This window comes from Phialemonium atrogriseum, assembly GCF_030411735.1.
Source record: "Phialemonium atrogriseum strain 8032-3 unplaced genomic scaffold QBC33scaffold_12, whole genome shotgun sequence".
NCBI lineage: Eukaryota > Fungi > Ascomycota > Sordariomycetes > Cephalothecales > Cephalothecaceae > Phialemonium > Phialemonium atrogriseum.
The window spans coordinates 604,105-624,753 of record NW_026848149.1 but is presented as its reverse complement, the minus strand read 5'-3'; the positions used below and the strand labels follow the sequence as shown (position 1 = coordinate 624,753).

The 20,649-nt window shown below is 58.2% G+C and overlaps 9 protein-coding genes across 9 annotated transcripts; 6 read left to right on the top strand and 3 right to left on the bottom strand.

Moving 5' to 3' along the window:
- Positions 1-43: 43 nt before the first annotated feature.
- On the top strand, positions 44-635 carry QBC33DRAFT_558975 (ankyrin repeat-containing domain protein; the record flags this gene model as incomplete). The annotated part of the gene is made up of 3 exons (XM_060429927.1): positions 44-217; positions 290-430; positions 498-635. The coding sequence occupies 3 exons, from the start codon at positions 44-46 to the stop codon at positions 633-635; spliced, it is 453 nt and encodes a 150-aa protein (XP_060283705.1).
- Positions 636-977: 342 nt separating this feature from the next.
- On the top strand, positions 978-2,168 carry QBC33DRAFT_515041 (uncharacterized protein; the record flags this gene model as incomplete). The annotated part of the gene is made up of 1 exon (XM_060426070.1): positions 978-2,168. One exon carries the CDS (start codon positions 978-980, stop codon positions 2,166-2,168), a length of 1,191 nt encoding a protein of 396 aa, XP_060283704.1.
- A 266-nt stretch (positions 2,169-2,434) lies between these two features.
- Positions 2,435-4,102, bottom strand: QBC33DRAFT_538497 (methionine synthase-like protein). The gene has a single exon (XM_060427890.1). The coding sequence runs from the start codon at positions 3,679-3,681 to the stop codon at positions 2,533-2,535; it is 1,149 nt and encodes a 382-aa protein (XP_060283703.1). The 5' UTR covers positions 3,682-4,102; the 3' UTR covers positions 2,435-2,532.
- Positions 4,103-4,294: 192 nt separating this feature from the next.
- On the bottom strand, positions 4,295-6,851 carry QBC33DRAFT_538493 (major facilitator superfamily domain-containing protein). Its single transcript, XM_060427889.1, has 9 exons — positions 6,636-6,851; positions 6,519-6,574; positions 6,266-6,456; positions 5,802-6,193; positions 5,628-5,734; positions 5,305-5,561; positions 5,062-5,241; positions 4,895-4,988; positions 4,295-4,832 (listed from the first exon to the last, which is right to left on the bottom strand). The coding sequence occupies exons 1-9, from the start codon at positions 6,828-6,830 to the stop codon at positions 4,583-4,585; spliced, it is 1,722 nt and encodes a 573-aa protein (XP_060283702.1). The 5' UTR covers positions 6,831-6,851; the 3' UTR covers positions 4,295-4,582.
- An 831-nt stretch (positions 6,852-7,682) lies between these two features.
- On the bottom strand, positions 7,683-8,743 carry QBC33DRAFT_70016 (NAD(P)H-dependent FMN reductase LOT6). The gene has a single exon (XM_060433002.1). The coding sequence runs from the start codon at positions 8,472-8,474 to the stop codon at positions 7,836-7,838; it is 639 nt and encodes a 212-aa protein (XP_060283701.1). The 5' UTR covers positions 8,475-8,743; the 3' UTR covers positions 7,683-7,835.
- A 985-nt stretch (positions 8,744-9,728) lies between these two features.
- On the top strand, positions 9,729-11,765 carry QBC33DRAFT_70032 (Bicupin, oxalate decarboxylase/oxidase). The gene is made up of 3 exons (XM_060433003.1): positions 9,729-10,227; positions 10,354-10,693; positions 10,785-11,765. Exons 1-3 carry the CDS (start codon positions 9,862-9,864, stop codon positions 11,477-11,479), a joined length of 1,401 nt encoding a protein of 466 aa, XP_060283700.1. The 5' UTR covers positions 9,729-9,861; the 3' UTR covers positions 11,480-11,765.
- Positions 11,766-11,791: 26 nt separating this feature from the next.
- On the top strand, positions 11,792-14,156 carry QBC33DRAFT_558969 (kinase-like domain-containing protein; the record flags this gene model as incomplete). Its single annotated transcript, XM_060429926.1, has 9 exons — positions 11,792-12,241; positions 12,326-12,683; positions 12,754-12,918; positions 12,971-13,023; positions 13,083-13,135; positions 13,221-13,272; positions 13,324-13,431; positions 13,490-13,909; positions 13,974-14,156. The coding sequence occupies 9 exons, from the start codon at positions 11,792-11,794 to the stop codon at positions 14,154-14,156; spliced, it is 1,842 nt and encodes a 613-aa protein (XP_060283699.1).
- Positions 14,157-15,124: 968 nt separating this feature from the next.
- QBC33DRAFT_558967 (uncharacterized protein) lies at positions 15,125-15,649 on the top strand (the record flags this gene model as incomplete). Its single annotated transcript, XM_060429925.1, has 1 exon — positions 15,125-15,649. The coding sequence occupies one exon, from the start codon at positions 15,125-15,127 to the stop codon at positions 15,647-15,649; it is 525 nt and encodes a 174-aa protein (XP_060283698.1).
- A 1,653-nt stretch (positions 15,650-17,302) lies between these two features.
- Positions 17,303-20,353, top strand: QBC33DRAFT_69963 (uncharacterized protein). Its single transcript, XM_060433001.1, has 2 exons — positions 17,303-18,353; positions 18,440-20,353. The coding sequence occupies exons 1-2, from the start codon at positions 17,522-17,524 to the stop codon at positions 20,332-20,334; spliced, it is 2,727 nt and encodes a 908-aa protein (XP_060283697.1). The 5' UTR covers positions 17,303-17,521; the 3' UTR covers positions 20,335-20,353.
- Positions 20,354-20,649: the final 296 nt, after the last annotated feature.

The window sequence follows — 20,649 nt, the reverse complement described above, 5'->3', positions numbered from 1 at the left end:
CGATTTCCTTTAACTGTCAAACCCAGTTTTCACCACTTCCCCGATGGATGACTCACAACAAAGTCAAACTAGAGCTGTCGACTCCCTCCCTCCTGAGGCTATCGCCCTTGCGGGCCGGATGTACGACGCAGCTCGATCCGGGGACGTGGCCATATTCCAGCAAGCGCTTCCCGCCGGTCTCCCTCCGAACATGACCAATGAGAAGGGAGATAGTCTGGTACGCTTGGCATCAACGCTCCTCGTCTCCAGACATGCACGCTGCTGACAACGACATCCACAAACAAAACAGCTCATGCTTGCTGCTTACCACGGCCACGCCGACCTCGTCAAGCTTCTGATGGAGCACGGCGCAGATCCAAATCGGCTGAATGACAAAGGCCAGAGCCCGATTGCAGGCGCCGTGTTTAAGCAGGAAGACGCGGTTATAGAAGTCTGAACCCCTCCCACAGGTCATCCTAGCCCAGTTAATCACGGCCGTGCTAACAGGCGAGGTACAGGCACTGCTCGGAGGCGGGGCGGATCCTGATTATGGTGTTCCATCTGCTCTTCAGTGCGTCGTCATGTTCAAGCAGGAAGATCGATGGAAGGTAAAGTTTGAGAACGCCCCAGGCCGTGGTAAGGCCGGGCCAGGCTGATGCATACTTTTGGTCAATACATAGTAGCAGCGATATCTTCTCCGTCGTTGAGAACTCAATGGAGCCCTGTATCAACAAATATAAGTGGTTGTAGAGGGTCTCCTTTTGCCCCGCAATTGCCTGATCCACCACTGACGCCATTGTGCCTGTGGAGGCATTATACCTTGCATAAATTATGCTGTGCTTTCCCGCGGCCGCGGGCCTTGCCCGCATCTGAAACGCCGCCATTTCCCCTCCTCCCTCCGGGCCCCGCACCTCTTCCGCGACATTCCCAACGGGCGCTTGCTTCCTTGATACACCTACACACACACCCGTACACCCAAGCACAAACACTCCCCCGCCATGGCGCCACACGAGGGACTAGTACACCTCAAGGAGTACGATATCGCAGACAGCAACGTGGAGCTGATCGGCAGCGACATCGACCACAAGGTGAAGCACAACTCCGCCCAGACGGAGCCCGCCTGGAACGACGGCCGCGTCGGCGTCTCGGCGGGGCTCCTCGCCTGGCGCATCGAGGACTTCGCCGTCGTGCCCTGCCCAGACGCCTCCGAGCGGGGGCGCTTCCACGAGGGCGACAGCTACATTGTGCTGCACTCGTGGACCGTCGGCAACAACAACGACAAGCTGGGCCACGACATCTTCTTCTGGCTCGGCAGCCGCACCTCGCAGGACGAGGCCGGCACCGCCGCCTACAAGACGGTCGAGCTGGACGAGTTCCTCGGCGGCGCGGCGGCGCAGCACCGCGAGCTGCAGCGCGCGCCCTCGCCCGAGTTCCTCGCCCTGTTCCCGCGCGGCGTCGAGGTGCGCGCCGGCGGCGTCGCCTCGGGGTTCCGCCACGTCGAGGAGCCCGTGCCCGGGGCCGGACCGGAGGTGCGTACCCTGCTGCGCGTGTTCAAGCCGGCCGCTGGTGGCGCCGTCGTTGTGCACGAGGTCGAGCCCGTGGCGAGCAGCCTGGACGAGGGCGATGTGTTTGTCCTCGACGCCGGCGACAAGATCTGGGTGTGGCAGGGCGCCAAGTGCAGTCCCATGGAGAAGGCGAGGGCCGCGCAGGTGGTCCACGATATGACCCTTGCCAAGCACGTCGATGTCGAGGTGCTGGCCCAGGAGGACGGCCGGTCGGGGCTGGTTGCCAAGCTGCTCGGCGGTGGCGAGGAGAGTTCCCGACAAGCGTCCTCCGCCCGGGATAGGCCTGCCCGAGTGCAAAATGCGCGCCCGCGACGGCTGTTCCGGCTCAGTGATGCCTCGCAGAAGCTTACGTTCGACCTGGTCCGGGAAGGCCCGTCCGTCTCGCCGCGCGATCTTGACGGGAATGACGTTTTCCTTTTGGATGACGAAGGGAGGGCCATCTGGGTGTGGGTTGGTCTGGGCGCCAGCAAGGCGGAGAGGGCTATGTGGCTCAAGGTGGCCCAGTCCTATGTCCGACGGGTGCTGGAGAGCAGGGAGGACAGTGAGGCCTATCTCACGCCCATTGCCAAGGTGCAGCAGGGGCACGAGACTGCTGCCTTTCTGAGAGCTATCCAGGCCGCGTGACCAGGGGAAACCGGCGGCGGCAATCAACTGTCCATCGACGTGGTAATTTATCGCTTTTTGATATATCCTACGTTATATGTGATCATCTTTGTAAATGCACAAGCAGCCTCAGTTGAGTCGGCTACGCGAGCGACCCTGTCTCAGTCGCCCGACATACATCCGGCTCACACTCCAGCTGAAACCGGCATGTAATCCATGCTCCCTCCGACCACCCCCAATCCCCGACCGGGCCCCCCATCATGCCGCCCCCTCCCCCCCAAAAAAAACCCGACCCGACCATCCCCCCGCCCAGATTTCCCGCTGTTGAAGCAATCTCCTCAAGTCGAACGCCATTTATGAACACATTCCCTTCCTTCTACTCTTTTTACGCCTCGGATCCCCAAACCTCATTGGCAATCTCCACCTCGAGGCGGATCTTGGCCCACTGCTCCTCCTCGGTCAGGTCGTTGCCCTCGGCGGTGGAGCTGAAGCCGCACTGATGTGACAGGCACAGCTGGTCGAGGCCGCGGGGGCAGTACTTTGCGGCCTCGTTCAGGCGCCTGATGATGTCGGCCTTGTCGTCGAGCTCGGCCTTCTTGCTCGACATGACGCCGAGCACGACGATCTTGTTCTCGGGCAGGTGGCGGAGGGGCGAGAAGTCGCCGGAGCGGGCGTCGTCGTACTCGAGGAAGTAGACGTCGACGTCGAGCTCCTTGAACAGCACCTCGGCGACGGGCTCGTAGCTGCCCTGGGCGAACCACTGCGACCGGTAGTTGCCGCGGCACAGGTGGATGCCGACGACCATGTCCTTGGGCCGCTTGGAGATGGCGGCGTTGATCAGCGCCGCGTACTGCTTGGTCAGCTTCTCCGGGTCGCCGTGGCGCTGCGCCGCCTCCTTGCGCATCCCCTCGTCGCACAGGTAGGCCAGGTTGGTGTCGTCCAGCTGCACGAACCGGCAGCCCGCCGCGTACAGGTCGGCGATCTCCTCCTGGTAGACGCGCACGAGATCCTCGAAGAAGGGCTCCAGCGCCGGGTAGGCCTCGGTGCTGATGGACTCGCGCCCGCCGCGGAAGTGCACCATGGTCGGCGAGGGGATGCACACCTTGCAGGTGGCCGCCCCCGTGGCCGAGCCGGCCGTCCGGGCCTTTGCGATCTGCGACTCGACAAAGTTGAAGTCGTCGACCTGGATGGCGTTGGGGTGCCCGAGCTTGTCGACGACCACCACCTTGGGCGGCATCATGCCGTGCGTCGTCACGTTGGTCGACGACAGGCTGCCCTGCCGCTCGACGCCCGCAAGGTGCTGCAGGAAGTCGATGTGGAAGAAGGCCCGGCGGAACTCGCCGTCCGTCACGGACCGGATGCCGGCATCGAGCTGGGCCTGCGCCACCCTTGCGATGTGCTCATCCTCCAGCTTGCGCAGCTCCTCGGCAGAGATGCCATTGGTGTCCAGCTTCTCGCGTGCCGAGAGGATCTCCTTGGGCCGCAGGAAGGAGCCGACATGGTCGGCGCGGTAGACGCCGGCGGGGAGAGGCATGGTATAAATGTTGGATGGGATTTAAGACACAGTAGGTACAGTACGGGTACGTGAAGGGGTTCGTTCCACGAATGTACGACAGCAGCACAAAAGTTTTTAAGTAATACAGCAAGGAAGGGAGGGAACAGGAGGTAAAGGGCAGGGGAATGGAGGGGCGCACGGCAGTTGGAGGCATGCAGCTACCCCGAATCTATATACGTCCCTTAAAAAACGCCCGGGAAATGCGGGTGGATCCGCAGTCATCATAGTTTTCGCGATTCGTGACGGCGGGTCGTGATGGTGGTGCGGGGTAAACTGGTGACTTTGCTTGACTTGCCTTTCGTCTACATTTGATATTTTGCATGGCACCAAGCCGGAGACTTTCAAGGACGGACTAAGTCTTCGTTTCCTGTTGCTTTCAACATGTTGCCTACAAGATTTGTCGTTCCCAAACGATCCAAGTTTTTTTCAATGCGGCGAGGGTTGACCCATCTTGACTCGTAACACGTGACTGTACCTGATCACGAGAACTGTCGCGGGGAAAAGATTCCCCTTCACGATGTGCCTTTTCCACGATCCGCACAGCATTGCCGAAGCCTTGGTAGAGGGATTTTAAGGGCCGCGGTTTGGTCTAGGGAATTTACCACAGTACTACGTAGTAACATCTCCACGCCATGCTACCCCTGCCTGTCTTGTACCACAGTATGCACCATTAGCCTGCCTGAAAATCCCACGCTCTAACATGCGCCTGCCAAGCATTTCCTTGGGATCCCACGGAAACGGCACTCCTGTCCGTTTTCCCGTCTTTCCCAATCCATCCCCGTCGAACATTATGCTACCTATTCAATGCCAACCAACCAGATCAACCCGCCCGCACGCACATTGGCTGGATCTGCGGCACCTCTCTCCCACCGCTTGCCTATCAAGATGCAAATCTAAAATCGAGCCGCTTATTCCCAGCATCGCGGGTCGTTCTAAGGTAGCCCAGCCGCTCGTCGTCGGACATGCTATTCCACCGTGTCTCCCGGCTCCTGTTTCGCATGGTATAGTATACCTTGGTGAGGGCATACAAGGCGATGTTGAGCGCTACCACCCACAGCAACACCGTGTTTCCACGCTGATATCGCGGTGCGTCGTCGGCCCTATAGATATTCGACGCAATGATAGTCCCTCTGCCCAAACCGTAAGCATGCCGAGAAGGACAGGGGGTACGTGGAGCGGTTGATTTGCGTACGCTTGAACACACATGTTATACATGGCGGCACCGACTGTTCGGCTCCGAACCGTGTTGGAGTTGCGGGATGCCCATCCCACCTGAATCGGGTGTGCTACGATTAACCAGCGCGGATTAGATGTTGTACCGTAATTACCTGGTTTTTCTTGCTTCTATTAGCCACTTACCATACGGATTGCCCAAGAAGATGGTCATCACGCCCCAGACAGTCCATTTTGACACGGCCGTTGTATCAACAGTCCGGAGCCACGCGAGAAACGGAATGCTCCAGATCTGGGGTATCGAGGCTATAAATGCTAGTTGGCCCGTTATCTCGCCCAGATAGGTGATTATAAGCATGTTCATGACTGGTAGAAAGGCCTCAGTTAACGAGCCTCGATACTGGTCGGGCTGTGCGAGTCATCACTTACCATGGAGAAGCTGCGAGGGTATCACGAGCAGGTTTGTCTGGAAGATGGAAAATCCGAGGTCCTTGAGCGAAAGGGTGAGGTAGATGTTCGGAGTCGCAAAGGGGATGTGGTTAGTCAAGCCCAGGATATATAACGGCCACAGGTCATAATCCAGCAAGCTCCGCCAGAGAAGCTTGAGCGTTATGGGCTCACGATTGTGCATGGTTCCTTTGGAGGGGTCATCTCGGATCACCCTGTTGACCATGATGATCTCTTCCCTGCGAAGACGTCAGGGTTTCTGTCGAGAGAAAATATCTTGGGGGGAAGTTTTGGTTCATGCTCACCTTGGTGTGAACCAGCCCTTCTTGCCCCTGAACCAATTTGCAGTTTGGGTTGGGCCAGCAGGCATGAGTCCAAACGAAACAAGGCCGATGCATAAAGTTACCAAACCCTCGAAACCATGTCAACTGCGGGAACATCCTCGCCAGGAATATCTGGGCATTAGAATAATCACTCACCTCGACAAGAAACAACCACCGCCAGCCCGACAGATCCAACACGCCTCTCATATGCATCAGCCCATAAGCCGAGAATGCCGCAATGATGTCAGCGAAAACCATAGCCGTCCAGAAGAAACCGAGCCTGATGGAGAGCTCGTGATGCTTGTAAAAGTACGAGAGGTAGAGGACGACATCCGGGATGAACCCCCCCTGCAAGAGGCCCAAGACCGCCCGGAACGCGAGAAACGACGTCCGGCCCCCAAGCCAGACCTGGCTCGACGCGATAATCGACCACAAGACCATCTGGGTCGGTATCCACCGGTCCGGCCCGACCCACTTGCTGACCAGCTGGGAAGGCACCTCGGCGCACAGGAAGGACAGGGAGAAGATTGAGTTTCCGAGGTTGTAGTCTGGGGGTTTTGTGAGCCATGAGAACTGTGTCCCCAAGAGATTCTTGTTTCTTCGTCGGGGCTGAGACACACCGTTGGTCGTCATGCTGAGCTCTTCTAACAGGTTGTCTGTCACCGCCTGTCGGATGTTTGCTCGGTCCATCTCCAGGGCGCAGAACATGATGCATGTCCATACCATGATTCTGATATCGATCTTGCGAACGAGCTTATGCTCTTCACGCCATGTCCACCTTGCGTTTGGGTCAAAGCGGTGCGAGTTCTCCCTAGGCCTGGGTCAGGTGTCTGCTTATCTGCGGGCTCCGAGGGTCAGGGAGGGGCAACTAACCAGTCCGAGTTTGGCTCGTACTCCTCTGCCAGTTCTCTGTCATCGTATACACTAGGCTCTAGGGTTGTCAGCGAACAAGTATGTAGACGACCGTCTCCGGGTGGAACCATTCATCACCTGCGTAGCAATTGCGTCCAGATCTGGTACAATCGCCCGAGACCACCAGAAGCGGCGCCGAACTTCCGGTTGGCCGAGAGCCGATCCCGGGCCGATGAGGGCGGTGGTGACGTCGGCGGGGTCCTTATCAGATCCCGCATCCGACACCGCATCATAATCGCGTCTATGCGGCTTGAACTCGACGAGACTGGCCATGTCTTGTCGTCAGCAGCGTGCACGGCCCGGGGTTTAAAAGGACAGGAGAGAACCTGTCTGAGGGGAAAAAATAGGCGGTGTGTCGTACTTTATCATAGAGTCGCTGCTCCCGGCTGACGTCAATCCATGGTATTCCACCTCGCCATGCAGGTTAGATCCCATCGGAGCAGGGCAAGACGCTAATCGAGGGTGTGTCGTTTCATCCGAGTCCACTAGACGAGAGGAGAGTAAGACACCAGCCGCAGACCACCCTCTGCATGATGCACCGGGAGTAGATAGCGCCACAAACAAGACAGGGAGGGCTGCCTTACAGCAGCACAGCGAGACATGGGCGCATCTGCTGGCCGATTGCGTGATGCCGGAGAAGTCAACGCGATGGGAGACTACGAGCAGATGGCGTGCTTATTTTGTTAGTTTTGGGAGGATACGCGATAACCGTCGACGTGGGAGTGACACACCACGATGAACAGCGATGCATGAAGGCGCAGATAGTTCAACGTCCCTATCAGAGAGATGACACCATGCGGAAAATTCTATGGTAATCAGCTTTGTGAAGCTGGCGGGTAGGAATGATGCAGGTCTGGCAAGCGGAGTTTAATTTACGATTAAACTATGTGTGCAGTGCTCAAGATGGACATTCGTATCACAAATAATTGTGAACAGGTGTGGTGGGCTGGTGTGATATTAGGATGAATTGCGCAATCCGTTTCAACTTTTCAGCGCCATGAAACTTGTACTGATGCACATGAATCCAAGCGAAGATAATTTTGCAATGTACGGATATGACAGATACCGGCACACACGCCTTGGAAGCAGTTGCCAGTGGAGTCCCTAGTCACATCACCACATTCCAGAGGTACTTAGTATATAGGTATGATATGCATCGCAAACCTATTCAATTCAACATATGTATGAGAAATGCCCAGTCGATTTCACGCCCAATGAATAAATTAACCCAAAACGGTCTGTTGTCTAAACCCTTAACGAATCACTACAAGCAAGCATTCAGACCTTCTGCTTCTCGGGCGGGGGGGGCTCTTGCGTCAGGAGCTCCTTCAGCTCAGCAAACGCCTTCAATATGTCGACTGAGTCCTTCTCGGCCCACTCCTTCCTCGATTCCGGGCCGGCCTTGCCCTGAAACACGGCCGACTGCATCTCAGGTCCGTGGTCGCCGAAAAATCTGAGAGCCGGCCTCGTGGCGGCGACGCGGAGCGTCAGCATGGTCAGGGTGTGGTTCAGTTGCTCCGAGGCCGTCTTGCCGCCCTCGATGCCGTAGCTGACGATGGCCGCCGGCTTGCCGACCCATTCGTGCTTCAGGTAGTCGATGGCGTTCTTGGTGCCGCCCGCCATACCGAAGTTGTACTCGGGGATGACGAGGACGTAGCCGTCGTGCTTCTTGATCTCGGCGCTCCAGGCGATGCTGTGCTGGTGGATGAACGACGCGTTCGCGGGCACCATGGCGGGGACGACGGGCTCGTCGTACACGGGGAGGTTGAAGTCGGCCAGGTCGACGGGCGTCAGCTGGATGCCACTTGCTTCCGCATCCTTGTCGAGGATCTCCTTGACAATGGCGGCAATCTCGGGGCCTACCCGGGGAGTGCGAGTGCTGAATGTGATGACGGCGACAGACTTGGGAGAAGACATGGTAATAGGAAGGTGACCGGGGACTCAAGCTAGTGTGGGTATCAGGTTGATGAGGAGGTTCTGCTGGCTGCGAGGAGGGAGAATGTGCTGGGTTTCATGGAATAGCATTGCAAAGGCAGAGAGGGCCAACGAGCTTATATATAGCCAAGTTACCTCGCAGGGGCGAGGCATATTCACTCTTTCCGCTTGATCAACGAGGCGTGTGTCTGGTGTCAGGACAAATTAGGGGGCGGTTAGGGGCGATTCGGGCGATTCGCGCGCGCAGAAAGCAATCCTGCCATAGTAAAGTAGAAATGGCAGGGCGTGCCGAGTCTCCCGTCTGGTGAGGGAAGGGCGAGACGAGGCATTATTAATTAGTCATTGGCCCACCCGCGCCGGTTACATCCAATCACAGCCGGCTTGGCGCCCTGATGATTGATAACCAGCGGTCCTGAGGAAATTTCGTTCCATCCGCCATCGGTCATCAGTCATCCGCCGCCGCCGCCGCCGCCGCCTGTTTCTGCTTCTCTCGATACCATGGAGATGGTCTCGGGAGGTGATGTCTACCTGTGTGAAGCGCTTGGGCCCACATCCCCGCACCCTGCTGGCGCTCCACCTGCTGACACAGGAGAAGCCTCCATCCGATGGCCATGACGTAAATCAGGCAGAGATACCGATATCAGGGGCTTGTAGAAGTGCGGCTCGTGCCGCATCTTGGCTTCCCACCAGGTGAGCCGCAGCGAGGGTAGCTAAGATCTACTCCTCCTATTAGAACCATAACTGTGGTATCGGCCACTTGGCTGCCCCCCTTCCCGCCTTGGTTCGCCGCCGCAGCCCCGCGTGAGGAAGACACCTTCCCAGTTGTCTGCTTCCCCTTCCAACCCACCCTGACTCTGGGCGTCACCTCTCAAGGCTGCTTTTCTATATCAAATCGTTTAATCTTTAAAATTATTATGACCTTATTTAGACCACATGGATAAGAGTTGATAAAATGGCTGTTCTTGCATCCTCTACGATTTTTTCGGTTGCTTTCACGCTTGTTCACACCCCCCCCAAAAAGGGGGGTGGAACAGTGCAAGATAACACCACAATACTCCGCAAACCGCATGTCTAGGTGCACCAAGATCCCATCTTTTGCCATCTCCGCGATACTCTGGTGACACCTTGGCGACCCTACCTACTTCTTGATTCTCTCATGAACCGGGGCTCACGTCAGGATAACGTCATGACTTGGGAATTATACCGCTCCACAAACCTTGAATCACCAGGTTTCCGTAGACTGCTTTGCAGCCAGAACCGCTTCTTGGTTGCAAAAAAGGCCGCGATTGGGGACCACAGCACTATCAACGAGCACTCACTCACGACACGGGCTTAGCACATATCACGCAACCTCCCTAAACCCTCCACGATGTTCTCCCAAGTAACAGCCCTCTCTGCCTGCCAATTCCTCCTCCTGGGGGCCACCCTCTCGCCTCTCAGCCATTGCGCCCCGGTGCAAGACAACAAACCCCACCAGCTCCCCCTAGACGGCGGTGACGACGGGCCGCCGCCGTACACGCCGGGCCACCGGGACCCATACGACGGCGCCGTCGACTCCGTCGGCCGCGATCTCGACCCGCTGCCCTGGAGGGGCGGGCGCGGCGCCTCGGTCCTGGGACCCTGGAACCGAGGGCGCGCGAGGCAGAACCCGGACGTCGTGCGCCCGCCTTCGACCGATCACGGGGACATGCCGAGTCTGCGGTGGAGCTTTGCGGACTCGCATGTCAGGATTGAGGTGAGATAGATGCGTTTGTCTTATCTCCTGTTTTTTTTTTTTTTTTTTTTTTTTTTTCTTTTTCGTGTCTCCATGTTTTGAACTCGCTTGTTGTGCCCAACGAATGAAGTTCTGACGCCAGCTCAGGAGGGAGGGTGGACCCGCCAGACGACGGTTCGCGAGCTGCCCACAAGCGTCGAGCTCGCCGGAGTGAACATGCGATTGGACGAGGGCGTCATCCGGGAACTGCACTGGCACCAGGAGGCCGAGTGGGCCTACGTCCTCGAGGGCAGGGTGCGCATCACGGCCCTCGACTACGAGGGTGGGAATTTCATGGACGATCTCGAAAAGGGGGATCTCTGGTACTTCCCCAGCGGCGTCCCGCATTCGCTGCAGGGGCTGGGTCCAAACGGCACCGAGTTTCTGCTCATCTTTGACGACGGCAGTTTCTCGGAGGAATCGACTTTTCTTTTGACAGACTGGCTCGGTGAGTCCTGTGGTTTTCACTTCCCTGCCATGCCGCTGCCCCCTTCCTCCCTCCTTGGCACAACATGAATTGGTTACTCACAAAGAGCAAGCCCACACTCCCAAATCCGTCGTCTCAGAGAATTTCCATTTAGCGCCCGAGGTGTTTGACCACATTCCGGACTCGGAAAAGTACATCTTTCAGGGAACCGCACCCGGCTCCATTGACAAAGAGCGCCCCGACGGGAAAAATGCGAAGAAGTCCAAGTACCAATTCTCGCACCGGATGCTAGCCCAGGAGGCAAAGAACACGACAGGGGGCCAGGTGCGCATCGCCGACTCCAAGAACTTCGCCATATCCAAGACCGTGGCGGCCGCCCACCTCCTCATCGAACCCGGGGCTCTCCGCGAGATGCACTGGCATCCCAATGCGGACGAGTGGTCCTTCTTTATCCGTGGCCGTGCCCGTGTGACTGTCTTTGCAGCGGAGGGGACTGCCAGGACCTTCGACTATCTCCCCGGCGATGTGGGCGTTGTGCCTAAGAATATGGGACATTTCGTCGAGAACATCGGGGACGAGCCCGTGGAGATGCTTGAGATCTTCCGGGCGGACGAGTTTCGGGATTTTTCGCTCTTCGAGTGGATGACGGAAACACCCCGGAAACTCGTCCTCGACCATCTATTTTCAGATGACAAACGCAACGGCAAGAAGTTTTGGGAGCACGTGAAGAACGGTGGAAGGGACGAAATCACAAAGCCTCCCGCCAAGGGGGGATGGTTGCCCGCTTTTGGAAGTGAGGAACTGTAGGCTGTGGTTCATCCCTTCTTTGTCTAGCTATTGAGGGCTCAGTTCCCCGGAAACGGCGAGATCAGGACCATATATATCTTTGTCGCCCTTTGCCCTTGATTCATGGTCTGGGTCTTGACAAATGGCGAGTGAAATGCTTGCTTCTTGGAGGTTGACTGGACGTAATTAGACTAGGTATATTATAATTGCTCAGATCGCTACCGGGCGGCCTTGAGATTTCCGGAATCACACATCAGCCCTTGTTGACATCACGATTATCAGAACACCACCACAAGTCAGTTTAGAAGCTCGCCCCATTCTATTAAATAAATCATGGGTTTGGGTTCAATCTCGGAGAAAGAGTTTCGGGACGAGCAGAAAATGCGCACGCGATTCTTCCAGTTATGGAGAGCAGGAAAGGTGAACCACTTCGACAGCCACGTGAAGAACGCAGCAAAGAAGGACAGTTTCCCGCGGCTGGGCACTTGGCAGGGCCACGAGCGAATTCGGTTCCCCAGTAAGCCCCAGCGGATAAGGAGTACGCACGATGAAGTTGGGCCGGGATCCTTGAGACCCCAAGCCCATAAAGCCGCTCAACAACTCGAAGCCCAGCTCAAGGCTTCCAATATCCGCTTCGAGAAGATGATCGGCTGGGGTGGAGGTGGGATAGCCTGCCTGTGTGAAACAACCAAGGAGAACGGCGAAAAGTTCAAGATCGTCTGCAAGGCCAGCATAAGCCAAAACCCTGACGACACACTGGAACTTGAGTGGGATAACCACATGGTACGTAAGCCCCCCATGGACATCGCTGAATGGCACCCCCTTTGACTCCCCCTCAGCCATGACTGACTAACTGGGTATCATTAGCAAATGGCTGGGGCAAAGCACATTGTCCAGCGTGTCGTGCTCCAGGCTTCGCCATCGAAGAACCAGGGACAACAACCGCACGCGTCTTCCAGTCAAGCTCCCCCAGCCGGGAGCCTATCCACCCAATTCAGGGGACTCGCCATCGGTAACAGCAACAACAACAACAACAACAACAACAACAATAACAACAGTTCTGGAGGAAACACCGTGGAGAAGGCAAGGCAGGCCTTCGATGCGAGGAAAGACATCTTGTTCCTCGAATACATGAGGCGAGGGAACCTGAATACCTACCTGGAGAAGATGGGTGCAGCCTCAAAGCGATTCCCAGACCAGGTTCTGTGGCAGATCTTCCACTGTCGTAAGTCCCCATCCTATCTGCATCATGTCCCCGGAGAGGCCACTAATAATTACCGATCATGGTCGAGCAGTGTTCAAGGCGTGTCTCGCTATGGCATATCCTCGCGGGTTCCAACCGCCAGGATTGAATGCTGAAACCACAAACCTGCCGCAGGTCAGCGAGAGTCACGTCGGTTTTGCTAAGCCAGACTTCCTATCGCCGGTCATGATCCACTTCGACATCGATGCATCGAATGGTAGGTTCGGCGCTTGCTGCGGTCTTGCTGGTAGCTACTAACATTTTTCCAGTCCTGGTCGGGGACTTCGATGAGGACGAGCACAATCTAGTGCCTCTTATCAAGGTGAGCGCAGCCCCAAAGAACCGCCAAAAGTTTGGTTCCAGTATGTTAAACTCTAGCAGATCTCGGACTTGGGAATATCAAGGGTCATAGACGTGAATTTCCGAAACCACGAGTAAGTCTCTGGCTAATTAGACCCGGTCCGCAATCGAAGGTGGTAACTCGACCGAGAGCGATGATAGCTAAACCGACATGACCAGGCAATACACATGGCGTGCGCGGCTTTGCGGAAAACAAGAGTACTACACGCCGGTAAATGACCCGTATCTCGATGCAAGTCGGGTTGGTGCTGACAATGAGCAGGAACAGTTTACCGAAGAATGGGATTTTGTGCCCGGGGCCCCATACTGGCGAGACGAGCCCACGGCGGGCAATTACCACTGGTGGACAAACATGTATCAAGCTGCCCACGTAAGTAACAGTAGCCAGCCCCAAGCAACAGTTCGAAGGCATTAACCCCTATTGATAGGTTATGTGGTCGCTGATAACCCTCTGCCACCCCACGTACCCCCCTGAAGCCAGGGAACACATTGGGCACTACGAGAAGACTCCCGAGAAGACACTTAGATACGAGTGGAGTTACGGAGGTTATCTCTTCGAGAACGAATTCGACGACGTCGACCTGGAACTTCGAGAGCTTGTCGTCGCGTGTATGAACCACGATCCCACCACACGCCCGTCGATTGCCATCCTTGCCAAAGAATTCGAGGAATATGCGAAGAAAGCCGCCGCATCAGGGCCAGAAGATGAGGAGATCCAGCGACTGGCCCATGAGATCTTCGGAGACCCGCCGCCCCCCGTGTCTGTTGTGCCTTCCACCGCGACTCAGTCACCGACCCAAGCCCAGAAACCGGCGACGCCACCGCCGCAGGACCCATCCGCTCAGCCAGTAGCTCCCAGGGCAGGACCGGAAGTGGCAGCTCGGCCCCCACAGATTCCGGCCCCACGACCAGTTCCCGGCGCTGAACCGGCAACCACGCGGCAATATAGGCCGCATCGGTCACCACAGCCAGCAGGAGCAGGGCCGTCCGGTCAGGTCCGTGGACAACCACAGGCTTCTTCTTCTTACGCCACGGTTCTCCCTACGGGACAAGCAACAATTCAGCCTGCGGCACCTCCTGCAGCATCTTCTTTAGCTGCTCCTATGTATCATATTCCTCCTCCTCCAGATGCTGACGGAGACGTTGACATGGACCCATCCGAGCCCCAAAGGGCAGGTCCTGCTACGACAGCAACTCATACATCTCCCACTCCAGGCCGGGGTCCAAGGCAAGTTATATCTTACTCACGGGAGGTTTATATGACGAAGACTTACAGTAGAACCCCATACAGGACCCCTAGTCCCCCGACCCCCGGCACAGGGCGACGGCAACCTCCCCCGGTGCGTCGGCAGATGCCACCACGACCGCTAACTCCCGTTCCCGGACAGCCGGGAGCAGCGCGACAGGCGCCCCACCAGCGGCCTCGGGAGATGCCATCCGCATATAGACCACCACGAGGAGCGGCGGCCCCTTCTTCTCCTTCTCCTGCTGGTCCGCCACGGGGAACAGGGCAACAGCCGCTGCCCCAGGGCCCGGCTAGAAGGACGTCAACGTCGTATGGTCCATCACAAGCAGCTGCTTCCCTGCGCCGGAGGAGCGTGGACAGGCAGGGAGCGAGGCCTCCGCCGGTTTCCCCGAAGCAGCTTTTCTCATATGAGCTAGAAACAGCAGATGTTCCTCCTCCTCCTTCTGCATCCACGGCAGGGAGAACGACGCAGCAAGCGTCTCGCCCGGAGGCCGAAACGATGCTGTTCACGTATGACCAACCACAAGGGGCTGTTCCGCCTCCAATTCCGCCGCGGGGGGTGAGGCAACGGGCACCTCAGCCGCAGCCGCAGCCACAAGCGATGCCATCTCGATACGGACAATCACAAGCAGCAGCAGCAGCTCTCCCTCCAGCTCGAACTCAAGGCGCACAGCAGCAGCAGGTGCCTCAGCCGCAGCCGCAGCCGCAACTGATGCCACCCCAGTACGAGCGATCGCTAGCAGAAGCAACTAATGCCCCCCTGTATCCAGGGCAAAGAAGATGGCAGCCGCCCAGGCCGCAGCCGCCGCCACAAGCAATGCCACATTTATACGGACAACAACAAGAAGCAGCAGCAGGGGCTCTCCCGCCTGGTCCAACCCCAAGAGCAGGGCAACAGGCACCCCAGCAGCAGCAGCAGCAGCAGCAGCAAGGGATACCGCCTCTGTACAGACAACCCCAAGCCCCAGCAGTCTACCCAGGTGCCACCGCACCACCAAGGGCAAGACAGCAACAACAACAGCCACCCCGCCAGCCACCCCCAGGGATGCCCTTCCTCTACCGCCAACCCCAACCCCAACCCCAACCGGCCCGCCCCCCTCCCGCCCACCCGCCTCCCCCGATCTACACGTCGCAGCCCCCCCGCAACCAGGCCCAGGCCCAGGCTCCCGGTCCGGGCCCCGGCGCGAGACCGACGCAGGCGAGTAACGATGGAGACGACGGCAGTGACGATTACGATCGCGAGCACCGGCGGACGCGGGGGACGAGCCGGGTTCGGCGCAGCATCCGGCGGCGGACTGGGGACCTGAGGAGGACGATTGAGCGGTTTTTCGGGATGGATTGATTTTCTTTCTCGTTTCTGTTGGTTTCTTGCTTTTTTTTGGTCTGTGTTTGCAGGTGCCGGAATTGGTCTTGGGGGCGTTGAGTATGTGCTCTTCCGCGGGAAAGAATGTTTACATGAGAAGGGAGGAAGATGGGAGTGAGCACTCGATTCAGATTCACTGTGGGATCATCGTGTATTCTTCACCGCCCGAAATTGGAATTACCTGCGCATGAACAGCCAACACGAAGAGCTTAAGCCGTATTGTCTTAAACATGATTCTTTTTTTAGACCGTGTCACCGGGCCTTGCTTCGGTTTGAGCAGTACGAAACCCGTGATCAACGTCCACGCGGAGAATATGATGCTCCGAGCATTCCACCCGGGCCGGCAGATGGAGAGAACGAGAGTCCATCAGTCAACATTAGGCAGGCAGTTACGGATAGACGGCGACAAAAAGAGTTCCCGGCGCTTGACTCGGATGAGCCCCCCACAAATGGTCTCGTGCTCGCAATCCTAACGTCGGGGTTCATTCCTGGGCAGCATTCCACCCAGCCGGGAAGCAGCGGCTGTCGAGGCAGATCGCATGTGAGCGGGGGACCTTTGTCGCCAATTCAGAATACACCGACTTAACTGCTGACCACTCGGCCAGCAATGGCGAATTCCAATTCGTGATCTCGTGGTTGCCTGCATCTCCTAATCCGGCCTTGATCCTGACCACGTAAGTTATGGTGGTCGACTTGCCCAACGCTGTGGTCCCAAAGCACGGGCAGGTGCAGATACAGTGCATGCGGTGCGGGCCGTCTCCCAGTGGAGGGTCTCCCATCAAAGACAAAGAAATCAGGATAGCAAAACCAGGACCCGTTGCCAAGAGGGGGCGGATCGGTATCGATCGGTCACTTGTGGCATGGACGGGTCTTGTTGATGGTGGTTGTCAGGGCGGTCGGCGATTTGGATCAACTCTTCCGACTACTTGAAACATTCGAGATTGTTTTGGTCCGCCCGGCTTCCTCTTTTCAGGCTTGGTCCGAACTGGTTGGCCTCTCTTAAAACGCCGCATAAGACGATGGGAAGAAGGACACCGTAGTAATGACATATTGAACAACGATTTGCGCCCTGGGGATGGCCTTTGTTGTTATACGTCGGTCTGTATTATTCCTGGAAGTCGAAATGGGCAGTGAGAAAAACAGCTGGAACCAAGTTTAGCGAGATCCGCCATTGGGTGCTGGGGCTTTTTGGCGGGCGGATCTTCATGCGGGTAAATTGGGTCGACCCGGCCCGTGGTTGCCTGGCAACCCTGCCCCCCGGAAGTCAACAAAGAGCTCCGCCCAGGTTGCCCCATCCCGCCTTGCTTGCCGCCCGCTCAGCAACCTGCGCAGCTCCATACATACTCAAAACTTCTGCTGCTACTACTCACCTCCCGATCTCTTGGTTCGATTTTTATCATCTTGCCAATTGATCACACCCGCATACACAACCCACATCTACAAATAAGCTCAAAACTCTACACACACACACACACACACACATACACACATACACACTCGCGAAAAGCTTCATCCGTCAGGCTAGAGCTTTTCAGCAACTTACAAGGTTGCCTGAATAAGGCAGTGAACATATCTCGGTAGCCAACTGCCAGGTCAGCATCGACTGGGCACAACTACAGGAAGACGATTTGCCCGGCCGCCTGGCTTGCGCTGCGTGAGGTAAACCAGACAGACGAATCCGCCCATGCCTGGAGATCTGGATCTGGCTCGCTGACAAGGTGTCTCCCCCAAAGTCTCGGATCCCAATCGACCAGCACGAGTTTGAAGACTGCGTGTGACAATTCCCATCCCCCGTCGACGACAACGATAACCTCCCCCTCCCATATCCGAACTCCACTCTGCACTCTAACAATGCTGTCCAATCCTCCCATCGCCAGCAATCTTCACTCGCGCCAACGGCAACACCGGCGGCAGAACTCGACGCCCACCGCGTTCGAGGCAGTGAAGATCGCGCCCCTGCCCAGGTTCCACCACCAGCAGCACCGGCAACCGCACATGTCCCACCGGAGGGGCCTCAGCCTGGACACGCACCGGCTGCAGGTCTCGCCGACGAGGGCAACGACGACCACCAGGCAGGACTACACCACGGTAAGTACCTCAACCACTAACAAGACAGGATTAGCAACGACACCACAGCATGTTCTGCGAGAAACGCAGCAGCAACGCATAGCACGCCCGGGCCCCAGCCAGCCCCCATTCGCGGCCGAAGAGGACGAGAACTTCCTCCTCTCGCCGCATCAGACGCCGCACAGCCAACGATACGTCAATGCCCTCGCCAACCAGGGCCACATGCAAGAAATGGGTGGCCCCTTCGATCCGTACGTCGGGGCCGTCAACGGCATGTACAAGAAGAAGACCCGGCCGAATTACCCCCACCACGGCAACAACAACAACGACAGCTGCAATGCCGCGTCCGGCCAAGAATTGGATCTCTTCGCAGCCGACAGCGCCCTGTCCACGCCGACGTTTGTGAATTTCCCCGACGGCGGCCACGCAGGGTCGCAGCAGGGCGGCTGGATATCCGAGGACGAGAGGGCGAGCCCCAAAGGGCGCAGGACGTCGCGCCGCATCAGCAACGGCATTGTTGACCGGGTTGCCAAGTTTGAGAGTATGGGACACGGCGGCGTGGAATCGGGGTCCACGCAGCAGAGGCCCGTAACGCCACCCCATCAGAATATGAACAGTAAGTTCCGCATGCGGGTGACGCAGGGGGTCGCGGGATAGAGAAGACTTGGAACTTTTTCGGAACTGACAGCGAGGCGAATCTAGGCTACCTCCCACCCACCCCCATGGAGACGCCCCATGACCGCATGATGAAGCATGACCCGTCGCGGCCGAACAGGTTCTCGGACGACTACGACGAGTCGATGGAGGAGACGCTCAAGCCCGTCCGTGGCAAGAGGTCGAGTCAGCGAAGCTCCGACATCTTCCAGGAGATGCGGGAGCAGGCCGAGGGCATTTCCCAGACGCCGCAGCGATCCAATGCCATGTCCATGGGATACCACAATACCAACGCGGCAGCGATGCCGACGCCAGATTTCATGGACATGAACAACCTGAACACCGAGTTCGTCAAGCTCGAACACACCTTCGACGGCATGCCAGCCAACAATACCATCGACATGTCGCCCGAGCTCTGCCAGCAGTCCTCGCCGATGACTCCTCACATGGGAGGTGGCTTCGGGCCCTCGGGGCCATTTGACACCAAGCAGGACCTCCGGCACGCAGACTTCGAGTCCCAGATCGCGGCGATGGCGATGCACGCGGCGCGGTCGCCCGAGTCGCACCACGGCTCGCACCACGGCTCGCACCATGGCTCGCACCACCACCAGCACGAGCACCGGCGGACCGAGTCCCTCGCGTCCATCGTCAGCGCGGCCAGCATCTCAAGCATCAACATCGAGGAGACCAAGACGGAGACGGGGGTGACGGGCGACGACATCGCGGCGTACATCGAGGGGCCAGACCCGCGCGACGGCAAGTGGGCGTGCCTGTACGAGTCGTGCGGCAAGAAGTTCGGGCGCAAGGAGAACATCAAGAGCCACGTGCAGACGCACCTCAACGACCGGCAGTACCAGTGCCCGACGTGCCACAAGTGCTTCGTGCGGCAGCACGACCTGAAGCGGCACGCCAAGATCCACACGGGCATCAAGCCGTACCCGTGCGAGTGCGGCAACAGCTTCGCGCGCCACGACGCCCTGACGCGCCACCGCCAGCGCGGCATGTGCATCGGCGCCTTCGACGGCATCGTGCGCAAGGTCGTCAAGCGCGGCCGCCCGAGGAAGCACCACAGGCCAGGGATGGACGAGCGCCGCGACAAGCGCGAGCGCACCCGCCGCAAGAACACGGCCTCCAGCTCCGCCACCGCCAGCGGCAGCAACAGCAACAGCCCCAGCTCGGCGAGCAGCCAGTCGGGCTACTCGGACAGCTCGGGCGCCAACTCGCCGGCCCACGACAACGACAACGACCACGACTTTGACGGCATGCTCGACGACAGGCCGTTCCCCGAGATGATGAGGGCCGCCATGGGCGGCCCGGACTCGGCCTCGATGGACGTCCCCACCACCGTGACCATGGACCCGACCGACCTTGCCGTCTCCTCGTCGGCTCCCATGCCGACCCTGGAAGGCAGTATGGACATGTCCGAGGTCCTGGGCGTCGTCACGCCGGAGGAGATCCACTCACCCTCAGCGCGGAGCAACTACTCGCACATGTCGCACGCCTCCATCGGCGGCGGCGGCGAATCCACCAACTGCCACGGCCTTCCCACGCACCCCGGCTCCCCGGCCAAGAGCGTCGCCAGCCACTACACGCACCAGCCTGGGACGCCGCCAGGCCTGTCGGCGGCGTCGTCCAGCTCGCCGCCCGCGACGACGGACGCGGCCCACCACCACCACCACCACCGCTTCTTCAACCTGGACCCCAACTCGAGCGGCCTCTCGGACGACGCGTCCATGGGGCTCGGTGGAGGCATGGGCGGCGGCGGCGGCGGCGGGGGCGGCATGTCCGGCATGTCGCTCGAGGACGACATGCTGCTGTTCGCCAGCGAGGGCGGGCTCGTCCAGCTGGATCGCGACATGATGCTCGGGGCCAAGTTCGACGACGATTACGACGCCGTTGCCATGTTCACTAACAGTGACGACGTCTTCTTCGGCAGTGCCTGAGAGTTCGTGATCCTCGATTTCCCGGTCGGCCATTTTCCTAGGAGCGCTTGATTGCTGCTGGTCTTTCGGATGTGTTTTTCACCAATATTTCTTTTTGGAGATTAATTCGGCCTCTCCTTGCACCCCTCGTCTCTGCTTGCTTCCACAGGACTGCCATTTCGCAGCCAGTCACGAGCTGCGTATTCCCGATAGACGATGGACGACGAACGGTATTGATATGGGTCTGTTTTTTGGTTGTTTCCGATTCCCCTTCCAAGGAACATGATTTACGCACGCATGCACGCCTCCCCGCCCTTCGACTTGGTGCGACTTCGC